The 11402-nt window shown below is 48.2% G+C and overlaps 3 protein-coding genes across 3 annotated transcripts; 1 reads left to right on the plus strand and 2 right to left on the minus strand.

Annotated features, from left to right (window-relative positions):
- Positions 1–403: 403 nt before the first annotated feature.
- On the plus strand, positions 404–1694 carry RGT1 (tRNA guanylyltransferase; the record flags this gene model as incomplete). Its single annotated transcript, XM_026756693.1, has 8 exons — positions 404–417; positions 473–562; positions 622–753; positions 807–851; positions 936–1111; positions 1166–1254; positions 1312–1416; positions 1470–1694. 8 exons carry the CDS (start codon positions 404–406, stop codon positions 1692–1694), a joined length of 876 nt encoding a protein of 291 aa, XP_026610561.1.
- Positions 1695–1835: 141 nt separating this feature from the next.
- Positions 1836–2690, minus strand: CDV56_103252 (uncharacterized protein; the record flags this gene model as incomplete). The annotated part of the gene is made up of 1 exon (XM_026756871.1): positions 1836–2690. The coding sequence occupies one exon, from the start codon at positions 2688–2690 to the stop codon at positions 1836–1838; it is 855 nt and encodes a 284-aa protein (XP_026610562.1).
- An 877-nt stretch (positions 2691–3567) lies between these two features.
- Positions 3568–4990, minus strand: CDV56_103429 (WD repeat protein; the record flags this gene model as incomplete). Its single annotated transcript, XM_026757048.1, has 6 exons — positions 3568–3717; positions 3772–3895; positions 3957–4294; positions 4345–4411; positions 4472–4571; positions 4672–4990. The coding sequence occupies 6 exons, from the start codon at positions 4988–4990 to the stop codon at positions 3568–3570; spliced, it is 1098 nt and encodes a 365-aa protein (XP_026610563.1).
- Positions 4991–11402: the final 6412 nt, after the last annotated feature.

Genomic DNA, 11402 nt, shown 5'->3' on the forward strand with positions numbered 1-11402 from the left:
TTGTTTCCTTTGCATGTGCTTGGCGACGACCCGCTGGTCCTTCTGCTTGCTTTCCAAGGTTTTTTCCTTCTTATCATTATGTCTAAAGCCATTCACTGGTATATAGCACATTCGTATACGAGAATCGTATAGCTGGTGGGTGAGAGATAGCATCTCCCCACATATGTCATCAGAATTGTCAAAGTAATGCTTAGAATGTTCTCAATAATTGTAGGTATAGGTTTTTGAATACCTTGGATTAATCTGGCAGCAATCATGGCTCAAGTGCTGTCCTAAGGTCATTATCGTAGTCCGCTCGGCTGCCCGCACAACAGAGAGATTTCATTTGACCAGCGGACGAAACTGAACAAAAGACTATCAGCTATGCCCTCGCAACGAAGAATACATGAGATATATTATTAATATGGCGAACTCAAAGTAATTAGAATCGTCTCTCATCGAGCATGGAGAGATAGCTGATATGCGCAATCAGGTACGAGTACGTCAAATCATTTGAGCAGCCCGACGTCTTGCTGCCGAATACCTGGATCGTGGTGCGCATCGACGGCAGAGGATTTCACAAGTATTTGCCTCCCAACCTACTTATTCCCCCAAGTGGGCCTGAATTAACAGATGACATAGACTTTCCGATCGCTATGCATTCATCAAACCCAACGACCGCCGCGCGCTGGACTTGATGAACGCCGCCGCCGTGGAGGTCATGAAAGAACTCCCGGATCTGTGCATCGCCTATGGTGTGAGCGATGAATACAGGTCGGTCCCTTGCCAGCTAAGGCTACATTACTCGTGACTCTGACCACGAGCAGCTTCGTTTTCCACCCCAGCTGTCAGCTATTCGAGCGACGCAGCGCGTGAGTCAGCCACAGCCAGGGCCAGCATTTTATTTATCCTCGCCTTGACCTTCTGATCTCTGCAAACACTAATCTTGGGGTCAGTAAGCTCGTCACGACGATTGTGTCTACATTTACCGCACATTATATCTATCAATGGGGGACGTATTTCCCGTCTACACCTTTGCAGCCTCCGTACCTGCCCTCGTTCGACGGGCGGGCGGTCCTGTACCCGACCGCTAGGATCATGCGCGATTATATGAGTTGGAGACAGGTGGATTGTGCGTTTGATCTCGTTGGTTTGTACTCGGTCGACATGTACTGATTGAAACCAGGCCACATCAATAATCTCTACAATACGACGTTTTGGACGATGGTTCAGCAGGGAGGGATGAGTAATACGGACGCTGAGAGGGAGTTACAGGTGTGTGCGCGCTTTTGGATTGTGGTTTACTCCACATGAGCTGACGAGTTGTGTCAGGGGACGGTCTCGTCCGACAAGAATGAGATCCTCTTCAAGAGGTTTGGGATCAATTATAACAACGAGGATGAGATGTATAAGAAAGGGAGTGTGCTTTATCGTCAGGTAGGCGAGCAGGAACGCCTTTAATGATTGCCGGCTAACGTGGACTTTTGCAGTATCAATTAGAAGATCCCAAGCCCGAGTCCAGATCGAGGCATAGGGATGATGCTGAGGCGCCGGTGGATGAAAGCAAAACTTCGAAGTCGCAGCAAGACAAACTGCGTAAACTGCGACGGAAAGCGCAGGTGGTCGTTGATCATGTCGACATTATCAAGGATGAGTTCTGGGAGAGAAGGCCTTGGATTCTCTCGGGCAAGCCAGGTAAATTGCCCGAGGCTTGATCTTACGAGGTACAAGACGATAAGTAAAGAAGATGATCTGGTGAAATGACGAGAACTTTTATCAAGTCGGCGTAGCGGTGCCAAATGGGTATCTGATCTGATGAACGAAAATCTATCTGTACATGAAGAGGCGTGCCAATATCACTCGTTGGTCGACTGTTTCGACTTTTTCGACTTCTTTTTCGTGCTATCCTCCGACGACGAGGCGCCTTTCTTCCTGGCCTTTTTGTCCTGTCTCAAATCCTCTTTCTCTTTCCTCTTCTTCGGCTTTGCCGTCGGGTCAGAGGATTCGTCCCGTCCACTGCTGGACTCCGTCTGCTCTTGTTCCGTAGATGGAGGAGTAGGATATTCGTCTTCCAAGACTTTCGTCTTCTTCTTGTCCTTTTTCTTCTTCTCCTTGCGAGCGGCCTTGTCATCCTCGCCGGCACTGCTCTCCTCCTGCTTCCTCAGCTCCTTCTCTTGCTTCCTCCTCTTCTTCTCCTCCTTTCTCCGCCGGCGCTCCTCTTTACTCTCGTCTCGACTCTCGGTAGTGGTCTCATCCACACTGGACGATACCTCCTTCACCTTCCGCTTCTTCCGCTTCTCCTCCTTCCGCCGCGCCTTTGCCTCTTCAACATCCCCATCCTTCTCCCTTTTCCTCTTTCCCTTGACCTCTTCCACCACCTCCTTCTTCCTCCTATCAATCGTACCAGGCACAACCTCCCCCCTCACAAAAAACCGATACAACTCGCTCGTCAACGCATTCGGCTTCGACACTGCCCCAGCACCGCCGACACTCTCCTGCCCCACGCCCTTCAGCGCATCCTCAAACCCCCGCAGCCACCACTGGTTCGTGGGATCCTTGGTCGTCTTCTTGCCCACGCCCTGGTTGCCCGAGCGCCGCGCGACGAGGATGGGTCTCGTAAGACCGAGGCCGCCGCCCTGCGGGCGGTCGGGATTCAGTGGGTTGCCGGGTCCGGACCAGCCATGACGGATGAGGTAGGCTTGGGCGTCCATTCGTGTTGGACTTTTTTTTTTCGGTAATTAGGTAGAGGTTGGGGGTATGGGCCGGGAGGAGAGGTGTGATGGAGTTGGTGAGGCACTTCGTTGGCGGTTGGGTGGCGGTTAGTTTAGACGGCGCTGGCGTGCATCGAGTTTTGCTTCTGAGGGATGGCGCTTGAGAAAACCTGACAGGAATAAACCGGACGGAAGAATGGGGAGGGGTATAGCCGGCTGCCTTTGAGGATCAGGAGTAGAAGAAGACAATAATAAATCACTTGAGAAAAGGTACGGGACAGACCACCGACTAACCCGCCGCAGAGACTGGAGATCAAAGAGTGAAAGAAAAAAAAGTTGCGGAGCTGGGACAAGAGCGCAGGTTTCCTACCTAGTGAGAATCTTTTATTTGGTACATAAGCTTCTGGTTTGCAAAGTATTCCAACGAGCAGTCGCGTGGTCTAATGGTTATGATTTCTCGTTCACAGTCGATTGTGAGCATCTTCAAGGATTCCGAGAAGGTTCCCGGTTCGATCCCGGGCGCGACTACTTTTTGTTTTTGTTGTGTCGTCTTACCCTTTTTTTTTAGTCGGATTCGGATTTCGTACAACTGCGTACGAACAACTTACTACATTAGGTCTTTGAGCGAATCCATGATACAGTAAAGATGGTTGCGTTGTGCCATGTAATCGTGATTGGTTGGTTGTTGACTCCTTAGATATATCCTGCAGGCGTCAAGCGCTCTTTGGATGATCGGATTCTTCAGCGATGGCAAGGTTCACGTCATTTGGGGATATGAAGACACGACCCAGAGCCGACGAGTACTCCGTACGATATAGACCAGAATTCGTGATGCAGTATATAATTTCCAACCCACTAGTTTACTCTAGGCCCACAATCAATAAGGCTTAAACCGCTCCTTCTCGCGTTTCTTCTCCTTTGGTCGTGAAGGCTTGGCCGGAGAAAGTTCGGCCTGGCTTTCCTCCTCATCCGCTGGCTTCCAGGCACGAACGAACCCGTCCTCACCCCCGGTGAATACGGATTGACTCTGCAAGGAACGGTTAGTCTGGGTCATGTTAGAAACCACGAGTAAGAAACATACCTGCTCGTCGACGTAGACCGAACGGACGACCTCCTCGCCGTGCGCACCCGCAAGACGCCAGAGGTTGACCTGGTCAAACCGCCACGGATCGGGGATGAGGGGGACGAGGTCCAGGCGTTTCTCACTGCGGGAAAAGCCGTCAGATATGACCGAAAGTAGAGATAAACAAGGAGATGTGGACGTACAGTTTATGCCCAGCAGCAATATACGCCCCCTGGCTGCCGGTGCAGAGCTGGGCGATATACTCGCAGTTGAGAGGTTGCCTTAGATCTCCAAACTGAATGGGTTTGGGCTCCTCGGCCTGCTCGTCGGGATCCGTGGCCGGATGGACGGAGAAGTCCTCGTCATGGCTGAGGGCGAAGATGGTGCGCTCGCCCAGGAACCCGGCGTGATGGATGGAGCCGTGGTTGATGACCTGCACCAGGGCGTCGTCTTCGTCCGTGATGGTGGTGTCGTAGATGTTGACCAGTCCGTCTGTGCTTCCGGACAGTAAGATGTTGTTACGGGTGGGGTGGAATTGAAGCTGGTTCTCATCAGTACGTAGCATGACATGAACATGTGGGTAGTACGCACCTCGGTCACGTCGTCGTTGTGGCTCTCGACGTACTGGAGCCGGGTTCCCCCCGGCGATCTAATATCCCTGCATGTCAGTTAGCAGCTCGTGTAGACACCGGATGTTATCAATTCAGCCACGACTGACCAGAATGCAACAACAGCCTGCGAGGACACCAGCTCCGTACCAGCAACAACAGTATTGGTCTCAGCACAGCAAGCTACCGACAGCACAGGCGCATTCCTGACTATCCACAAGCAAGCAAAGCAGTCAGCACAGACAGTAGCCTAACCTCCACCAATATCACTTATAGCGACAAGTCCAGCTCAAGCGAGAACCCAACTCACCAGTCTCTATCTCAACAACAGCCGAGCCCTTCCCACCTCTCAAATCCCACAACTTCACTTTACCATCCCTACCACCAGTAACCAGCAGCTGCTGATGCTGACCAGCCCCATACCTCCTCAGCGACGTCACACCCCCATTCCCGTGCGTTTGAGCCGCAACCACTGCGACACGGTCAAGACCAGCGCCATCACAAACACGCAACGAGTCATCCGATGAAATAGCCGCCAACGAGCCAGGCGACATGGGAGTGATCGAGTAGATGTAATTTCCCGGGCCCAGAGAGAGCGACGATGATGCCGTGGCCTTGAGGGTGTGCATGGCGAAGTGGAACCAAGACCGGCGGCGAGATCTTTCCTTACTTATAGGGGGATATACGAGGCGACGACGATAATACTAGATCTGTGACAGATATGTGCTGATGCTCTGGCCAAGCAACCGCCTGATACCGATATTCCCCGTGCTCGACTCCTGGTCGAGATCAAATCGCAGTCCAAGAAACAGCTGATCGGCTGCCTTCTTGGTCACTGACAGGGAAGGTGACCGGGTACTCCGTTTCTATAGTTTGATTTCAAATACTGAAACAAGACAGCCTAGGGTTTTGACTGGGAGATCAACCCGTCAGATGTCTGTTATGCTGATTCTGTTGTATATTCGGGTGGTGGCCGACAGAGTCTTGTAGATCTAGCTGGTGGTGGACTGGTGATGCTGCGGGTGGAAAATTTGATTTTCTTCATATTTTGATTTTTTCCTTTACTTCCCGTCAATTTCTACTACTCCATACATTTGCTCTTTTCCTTCGACCTGAGCGCACCACATTGTCAGCAATCAAATAATGCAAACCTGAATACTAATAGCATATATAAGAGTGGATGATTATTCCCTCATATATGTTATCATTCTATCCATTTGCTTCTCCCTCATCTAGCTTTGTTTTTGGTTCCTAAGCTGCACTGGAACCTAAGACAAGCCAAGAAATCTCTAGACTGCTGTTGTCTCCATCCTGAAAATGTTCTCACTGTAACAGTGAATGGAGAATTCTACTGTTATCAGCCGGAAGTCTACGAAGGGCAACCCCTATTCTCATAAGGTCTGACACTGACACTCCATTGCATTCCCTCTTTCCCTTCCTTTGACTCGACTTCAGAGTCAAGCCCATTGTGAAGTGTCCTCAACGAAGACGGGTACACAGTAGATTCCTTGTTGTATGGTAATAGCGTGTAGTTGTCATGAGGGTTCAGCGTAGTTGGCCCTAAGAATATCAGTCGTAGGAAATCTCATGCTTCTGCCCTGCAGACGTGGACCTTTGACTTTTCAAGCGGCCCCCGCTTCCTCGAAGGAGCGGTCCTAGCCGTTGAACCGATGAGACGTGCTCCATCTCCTTTTCCCTTTTCACATGCGACATATAGATATGTGTATTGTGAAGTCGTTGGAATTCGGCGATATGTGGTGGTCTCTGCCAACCGTGAACCAGAACTCCTGCGGCCAGGGTTGCCATCACTGCTGCCGTAAACAAGATCGACACCGTTTGCTTATCCTATGGTCTTTAGGTATCCCCCTGAAAATGCTTGGTCAAATGAAAAAAAAAAAAAGAAAAGAAAAAGAAAAAGACTGACCGATTGGGTTATTCTTTCAAGGATGATTGCTGAAATGATCAACTCAGGCGACAGAATGAGGAGTGCGACTCTGCTTCACCATCTCCCTATGTCTTCGAGGTCACTTTGTGTGACACTCTGCGCCCTTGGTCCCATTGGCATGCTCGAAGTGAAGCATGAGTTACTCAATGGCTGGCTCCTGGGCAAAATTATCGTCAATATCCCCTGCCCATTAAGCTCAAGCAATCTATCTTTCTGAGAGATTTGCCATTTGGATTGGTCAATCGCTGGGAGAGCTTAATCGGAGCGTCATGCCTGGGTGGAGACATAATGGGAAGCAAAGGCGAATCGAGTCGGCCCTTCACTGGGTCTGTCCAGGTCCAATCGCCAAATGCATCTAGCTACATATGCACAGCCGCAAAGTGAGCGTTTCAAGTTTCCCAATAGACGACTAGGGCGGTCAGCACCTTCGCGTTGACCTGGGATTTTTCCGTCGAGGAGATGCCCAGGAAAAGTTAGTTCCTTGATGGAGCGGTGACATCCTTCCATGTAACCTTCCCGGTGTAAGGAAACCCATTGCCGAGTTCGATCCAGCGAGATACACCCAGATGATTGGTCGTTGCGTTTGTGGCTCGAGCAAGCATCCGCCTTCTACGAGGTGAAGATGGCTATCTTGTCTGTAGCTGGCCACCGAGCCGTGACAAGCTCTGGTAGGAGTCCAGAGGATTTTAACTTTGCGAAAGGGTGCGTTTCATGCTGACCATTGCGAAGTCATTCGTGTCGATCTTTTCGCTGTCTCTGATTCTGGATCCTCCTCCGGGCCAACAGGGACCTCGATCATTGCAGCGTTCACTTCCAGTAATTCCACTGTGCGAAAACTTGGAACGGCGACACGCCTTGTGTATCGCCCACCTAGCTGGATAGGCGATCCAGACTCGCAAACGGGGTTCAGAGTTTCAAACAATTGCTGACAATCTCCGCCAGCCTGTGGCGCTTCTAAGAGTATCTGTCCGGTGATCTGAGATTGGGAGATGTGGATGCGAGCATGGGAAAAAAGAAAAAGAATACAAATTGACAACCCCACAAGAATCATGAGTAATTCTTGTACTGTGGCAAAGGACTTTAGGACTTTTCATGACTCGGATTGGGCACCACACATTGCTGGAGGGACAAGGCGCTTATTCTCGATCGATGATGCGATACCGAGCTTCGTAGATGGCTAACTCAGAGAAGGTACAGGGTGATTCTGGCTGTAAACGCCATGCGGTCCGAACTTTGAACGTCTTAAACAGTAACCGGACTAGAGGAATTATGAAACAGACTGATTCGAACGAGTTGAGACCGGGTTAGATAGTTGTGGGTTGGCGAGCTGAAAGGACGAGGGACGAATGAAGAACATGCGGTAGTTATATCTCTACTAACTTGAGTGATGGTTTCGGTTGTGATCGGTGGTTGATAACAGGCAGACCGGATCAAGTGTGGATAGGGAGAGTTACTGTTAAGTAAGTACCTAAGTAGTTATACTACATCAGTACCTCTCTAGATAGACTAGAAAGTAATAAAATAGCGCTTGATCATTCGAGCACAAGTAAACTAGGTATGGACCTAATCATTCAGTTCGGAGTATCCTATTTTTGACTCCATCCATTCCGTCAAAAAGGCCACTTTGACCAGTGCCTCTGCATGTATCTTTGATTCTGTGTGTGGACTATTTAGCTGTGCTGATCTCCTGGTTGAAGGCATAGTAAGATACTGCACCTGACTGCAAACATTAACAATAAGAGACTGGGCAGCTTCATTGGACAGAAACTGCACTCCATGATTTGCCAAGCATGTACATCCCTAGTGTATCAGCGTACGCTTATGAGGAGTTTGATGGATAGCCTACAGCCTACAGCCTTGGGACCCGACAGTCTGGGAAGCGGTGTGCGAATCGACTTATTTTGCTCAATCACCCCGAGAAAGTACGTTGTCACATGGAACAAAGGTACACGAGGTTTATCATACTGCTACTCCGTACTATGGTTGATACCTATTGGTCGGTGGTATCTAGTGAAGTTCGAGATCAAGGCCCCGAAGACGAAAACCCCATCCGCATGCGATCGAGTCAAGCCAAAATTCGATCAGTGGTGATTCAGGTGAGTCGTGACTAGTCTGTAGGTCAATGTTCGGGTAATGTTGACCTATGCCAACAGTGCGCTCTGGCTAGGAGTGCAGATCAAAAGTTTCCTTGAGCAGAGTCTACCTCTGTCTAACAATGTTAGCCCTTATCTAGCAGAGAGCGATTCATCATTCGACCCTGGTTCAGTCAGCCTTGATGACGCACTTGCAATCTCTACTGCGGTGTGCAGATTGCCTGAACTTTATTGTAACTTGCAGTTAATGGTTCGCATGGGTCCGCGACTGACTACTTACCTCAGTGATCATTATTTCCAGGCTCAAGACGTCGGTTGGTCTTCACCTTTTCCATGGAAACCTACTCCACAGGGAGGAGAGACAGTCCACAGATACAGGCCACAGTAAGCAACAACCATGATCCACTTCGGAGCGGATGCATGCAATGCCGTGGGCCAAAGTAATTGATGGGATCATGGATGAGTCAGAGAAAAAGACGAAGGAATTTTACTATTACCTTAGTCAAGGTAATATATTGGGTAAACTATATTAGGTACGGAGTCCGGAGTAATAATGTCAGTGGTGTGGGTGGTATCTAGGTATCTACCTAAACTGTGCCAGACTCATGGGATGATGGAAGTTGCAATTTATTGAAGCCTCGGCGGTTCTCGCGGGCGCTAGATAGGGGACTAGCAGAAGGGCTCGAAGAGGAATGACATCCGAAAAGCTTCGGAACCTTCAACCAGAGTGCTGGGAACAAGGCCTGGGAAGCTGATTAGTTGAGTCTACCTAGTTAGTAACTTAGTACTTAGTGAACCTAGGAATCAACATACCTTACTGTCCATACCAGAGTATCCTCATTATTATTGCTCACAGCTCACAGCTCACAGTATCTAGATGGGTTTTGTGGATATTACCTAGGTTGACTCTGTCGGTCTGAACCGAAATGGTCTAGCTGCGGAAATTTAATCCAGTGCAATTGGACAATTTGACTTTGATCAAGTGTGGATGACGGTCCGCGTCCCGCCCCGGAAGTCACTTTTGGTTCTTTGTCCTTTGAGCGGGAATACTGGTAACTTTGGTGGACCCAGGAAAAGATACGGCGCAGTTCAGGAATCAGGAGTCATCATAATGAAATCAAATCAAAATCCCCTTACTAGTACGGAGTAGTAGTACTATTGACGGGAACAGTCACGCTATCTTTTCCTCCGAAGACTAGTACAACACTTAGTTTCCTTCCATATCCAGCACGCTGGTAACCTACACTTTTCCGTCTTTACAGTAGGTATTGTCGAGAAGTCACTACTGTTCTTGGATCGAGAGGTGATATAGAGACTGAGGTTGGCACATAGTAATAGTTGAATCCACCTCTAATAGTAGGTAGACACAACTCATGGTGACGGGATTCTACCCCCTTAAAAGCTAAAAGAGCAGAGTATCATAGAGCCATATTGTCTGGGAAGTTATTCCCCGAACATAGTACCTGGTTGACCCCGCTAAAGTGGGTTTACCGCCACTTCCTGCGTTGGTCTTTGTTAGTTTGTTGGCACTCGCAAGTGTAACTGTAAGATTGCTTTTCCAAATCTAATTTTCTATGTGCGGGCCCGAAAACCCGGGTAACTGATGGCCCTAGTCTCAAGTAAGAATATGTAGGAAAAGTCTGTTTATAAGGCTTGAAGTATACTAGGCCATGAACTGACTAGATATCTCCTGTACAAGGTTGATGCGTGAGATGAGTGTACTACGTACTATCCTATCTCCTTATGCAAAAGGCAGGTACATACATGGGTCATAGCTCATAAGTCTAGTTTCACAGTCATAGTAGACAGACTTTATCCACGATGGATGCGGCCCTCTGTTGATGCACTAGAGTCTGTGGAACACTGCACCTGATCCCTGACCATATAGAGTCACGTTGAGGGTCGAAGTATCTACACTGTCATTGAGGCATCCATATTGCTCGCTGTTCGCTTAATTAGAGTTAGACAAACAGTGGACAACTCAGCCATCACAGTCCCTGTATCTAATCCCTGCAAGTAGTCGAGTATACTTTGGTCCTAGAGCACTAGAGAAGAGCAATGTGGTCAGATCATGGACCATGACCAAGACTTCTCCTGAAAATTTTAATCCAAAAAATCTCCAAGGTGATTAGCGCTGGAAATGGTTCCGTCGTCTGCATTGGCAGCGTCTTGGATGCTGAGTAGGTAGACGTACAATAATAGGTTGGTTTGGTAGGTTGGTTGGTACCTTGCTCCCTAAGGTAGGTAGGTACCTTCAGTCTATTCCTTTGACATCATGATAAAAATACCTCTAATTATAACTATTATTATTCTTTATTCTTAATCACTCTGTCTGACTTTATTGTCGCCATCAACTTGCCCCTTTTTCATACTCTATCTATCTAATCAACTTGTCCACGAAAGAAGGCTATATAACCATCAGTTCAACTAGAGCTCATATCACTTCTTTCACTGATACATGACACAGAGTATCATCCATACTCTGCTATCCCTTTCTCTTGTTCGTTCTCTCTGTTTTCCCTCCCTCCCTGAACAACCTGGCGCCTCAGACTGATCGATCAGTTCGACGCTGGGCCCTTCTGCCCTTCCAACTGCCCCGCCTTCGCGCCCGTGGGCCAGACGGGTAGGGAGACAGCGGTTGCCCAACCTTAAAGCCTTGGTGCTGTGCTTTGCTTTTCCTCCTTTCATCTCTTCAACTTCCCACCTGCACTATTTTGTTCTTCGATTTATGAATTTTCTTTTCTTTTCTTTTCTTTTCTTTTCTTTTTTTTTTTTTATCATTATAATTGTCATATTATGATACATTTTCTTTGTTTTCCCCTGTACTAGATAATATTTCATGCTTCTTTTTTTTTTTTTTTTTTTTTTTTTTTTTTTTTTTTTTTTTTTTTTTTTTTTTTTTTTTTTTTTTTTTTTTCTCCTTCCTCTCCCTCCTCTCTTCCTTTCTTCTCTTTTGTTAACCTCTTTCAAAATGTTTGGAATCAATTATTTTAGGAGTCTTTG

This window comes from Aspergillus thermomutatus (assembly GCF_002237265.1).
Source record: "Aspergillus thermomutatus strain HMR AF 39 chromosome Unknown NODE_302, whole genome shotgun sequence".
NCBI classification, from domain to species: domain Eukaryota; kingdom Fungi; phylum Ascomycota; class Eurotiomycetes; order Eurotiales; family Aspergillaceae; genus Aspergillus; species Aspergillus thermomutatus.